At 46.2% G+C, this 3,590-nt stretch overlaps 1 protein-coding gene across 1 annotated transcript in view; it reads left to right on the top strand.

The window, feature by feature from the left end:
- The window catches only part of Fndc1 (fibronectin type III domain containing 1), an 87,741-nt gene that overhangs the window by 73,258 nt on the left and 10,893 nt on the right, over window positions 1-3,590 (top strand). Inside the window, exon 18 of the mRNA XM_026787320.1 lies at window positions 1,497-1,605. Within this exon, the coding sequence (XP_026643121.1) occupies window positions 1,497-1,605 (109 nt within the window). The remainder of the gene's footprint in view (window positions 1-1,496; window positions 1,606-3,590) is intronic.

Raw genomic sequence — 3,590 nt, 5'->3', positions numbered from 1 at the left:
CTGTGCATCTGGAATCTGACCTCAGCTCCTCATGCTTGGGCAGCAGACGCTCTTTTCTCTGAGCCATCACCCCATTGCCATAACCGGCAAATGGGTGAGCACACATGACAAAGTCTATCAAAAAATCTCCTTTTATTCTCTTTGGCTTCAGATCCCTCATACGACTGCTATCCTTAAACAGCTAGATCAAGGTCAGCAATGGAAATCATAGGTGAATGATGACCAACAAGTGAGGGTCACTGTGAGTCTTCAGTCACACCCACAGGCCTGGGACTCACTGCCAACATTCTTCACTTCATGTACAGGACAATTGTGTATCTCTACCAGGAAACTTGGGTTTTGGCTATCCTTTGAGTTCTTATTTATGTATTCGTTGTACAGTGATGGTTTGCAGATTCACATTTTTGTTCCAATGTACCATGGACAATATTCACCTTCTCCCCTCCCCCTTTAATCTCACTTTCTGCTACTTTTATGTCATATATATGATCTATCTATCTATCTATCTATCTATCTATCTATCTATCTATCTATCACCTATCATCTCTATCTCTATAATCTATCTCTCTTGTTCTCTATGTCTGTCTATCTATCCGTCTATCTATATATCTATCTATCTATCATCTGCCATTATCATCATTATCTTTGCATGCACACATGTATTATCTCTGTCTCTCTCACCTATCTATCATCTATCTATCTATCTATCTATCTATCTATCTATCTATCTATCTATCATCTATCTTCCACACATAACAGAGAAAACAGGACATTTGTCTAAGTCTGGCTTAGTAAATACTAAGTGCAGAACACTGTTTTTCCCCCACTTCTTTCTTCTCTGTGAAGTCAGGATTAGATGTAATTAGCCCCGATGAGCTGAGTGAGGCCAGCAAGTGACGGTGGCAGAGAAGGAAGAGAAGTAGGAACCAGTGAGACACCAGAAAGCACTTGAGGGTGCTGTCCCCATCTGGGTTCATCATCCTATCTCACAGTGACGCTTGCTCTCCTTGAGGTTCTCACTGTATGCATGCGTCCCCCCTCCCTGTCATAGCTCTTTGTGATCTGGCTCCCTCTTAGCTTCAGCTGTCACTCGACACAGCCCCGAATTATCTGAGGGAGCCTCAACTGGGGCATTGCCTCTACGCAATTGGCCCATAGAGATAGCTGCGGAACATTTTCTTGATTGATAGTTGATGTGGTAGAGTCCAGTCACTGTGGGTGGTGCAATTCCTAGGCAAGTGGGTGTGGGCTGTATGTGAAAGGCAGCGGAGCACACAGAGGAGGAAGCAAGCAGGTAAGCAACATTCCTCTCTGGTTTCTGCTCCAAATTCCTACTTGAGTTTCTTTCCTCTTAGTATGACCTGGAAGTGTAAACTGGAATAAGTCTTTTCCTCCCCCAAGGTGCTGGTGGTCATGGTGTTTATTGAAGCACCAGGAAAACAAACTAGGGCAGGTTCCTTGATATTCACCAGGCTCCTCCCTCTTCCTGTTTCTAGGGTACTTGGTCTACAGTGCCTCTTACGAGGACTTCATCAGGAACAAATGGTCAACACAGACTTCGTCAGTGACTCACCTGCCCATTGAGAACCTGAAACCAAACACAAGGTATGACACAGTGGTCACTTACAAAGATACAGTCAGACCTGTGAGCTTGGTCACAGTATCATCTGCTTGGGAACAAAGTCTCGCCATTTCCCTGAATTCTTGGTTTAGCTTACAGGATAGCAATGAAGGCTTACCATGTACCATGCCTTTTGCTTAAGAGAAATTATTGCATGTATTGTAGCTGTTACTTAACAAGTGGGTTTATTCCTTGTTTTCCCAAGCATTACCTTCTGCGAGGGAAGGAATGTTGTTCTATATGTTGGAAGAGAATTAATTCAGTTTTTAATACAACCTTGCCGTGCGATATTAGTGGGACAGCATTTTGTCAAATGTACTAATTATCTGACACTTAAGCTTTGTGATGCAGGTGTTCAGTGCATTCTAGAAGGGCGGGTTGCATGCATTAGTAAAGGGTACAAGTGTGTCTCCATCACTGAGCAGTGGCTGGATCAGAGCACTAGTGCTTCTGCAAGCCAAAGTTTATGGCACTCAGTGTGAAATTGGCAATATGGTCCACACAGGAGTGCGTGACTGCATTCTTCAGTTGTATCACTTGGTTTGGGAGGTATGGCCATCAGAAAGTGACCTGGTGGATGAACACAAGTGACCTACTGAGCATGCCTTGGCCAGGCAGTGGTGTGCCAGTACACTGACTGTCTGGGCAGCTGGGCATGGGGTGGAGGGAATTCCTGGTTTATAACATTTCCATGACTGTGGTCAGGTACTCCTGCTAAGGCCAACTGCGCAACATCAATGGGCCTGTAGGATCCAGATAGCCACAGCAGCACACTGTTGTATAGCACCAGCAGGCTTGCAGAAAAGAGCTCAAAGGAGCTGCCACAGGCAGAGCGACAGAGAAATGCAGCAGACATGTGCTAGAGGGGACAGAATCTGGCTAGAGCCCTGCTACCAGGAGACTTCCCCAAAGCTGGGAGCACTCTCTGTGACATTTTAATGTGCCATTTAGGCTCTCTGGAACCAAGCTTTCATAAACTGTTATGAACTGCAGGATTTGGCAAATGAAATGAAGCAATAAGTCCGGGAACGGAGAAAGTGCTTCATTCCTTTCTAATGAAATGAATGTTGACCAGCAATGAAAGTTAATCAGAGGAAATAAAAGCAACAGGATCAGGTGAAATAGGGTCAGTGTGTGTGTGTGTGTGTGTGTGTGTGTGTGTGTGTGTGTGTGTGTGTGTGTGTTTGTGTGTGCAGGGATTTCTTACGTCGACAGCACTGCCACCAGACATATCAAAACGCTGGACGATGCCTTCCAGTGTGTTTGCCACATGAGCATTTGCAGCAAAAGTCGAATCTTTGTCTCCTGACCTCTCCCTGCCCTGCCTCCCCTGCCTGTGTCCAATGTTCTCTCCATATATTTTGCTGCCATATTGGATTTCTGGCATTTTGACTGCCAGGTGATGGTAGCATAAGGTGAAGGGGTCCTTGTTCTGACCACGGCTCTGAGTCCAAACTTCATTCAAGCGATTCTTCCCGTTTATTTTGAGTCAGGGTTTGGGACATGGGGGTGAACCAGATGCAGCCCTCATGAAATTCACAGTGCTGTCCTCATGGGTTTTATTGTGGGAAGAAGGGGACAGATGTTAAGGACAAACAATATAGATACAGACTTCCACAGTCAGTGTCTTGAGGAAGTTTAGGGAGAGTACACAATAGGGACCTCCCTATTCTTATGAGCCCAGGGCTAGTTTTGCAAGAGCCTGAGGAAGTTAGGTCTGAAGTGCACAGCAGTTAAACCAGAGAACAAACAGGTAAGGTGAGGTGAGGTGAGGTGAGGCAAAATTGCTCTGGGAAGAGGGGGCCCCAAAGCTTGAAATGTTCTAGGAAGACGGAAAGTCTCAAAAGAGAATGAGGATGAGAGGAAGATGGACAGTACCGGGCTCCTCTGCCCCGTGCACCCCGGCTCCATCTGCCCCGTGCACCCCGGCTCCACCTGCCCCATGCACCCCGGCTCCATCTGCCCCGTG

The sequence above is a fragment of the Microtus ochrogaster genome, linkage group LG9 (genome assembly GCF_000317375.1).
Source record: "Microtus ochrogaster isolate Prairie Vole_2 linkage group LG9, MicOch1.0, whole genome shotgun sequence".
NCBI lineage: Eukaryota > Metazoa > Chordata > Mammalia > Rodentia > Cricetidae > Microtus > Microtus ochrogaster.
Note: the sequence above shows the minus strand (reverse complement) of the source record. Positions and strands in the feature narration are given on the sequence as shown.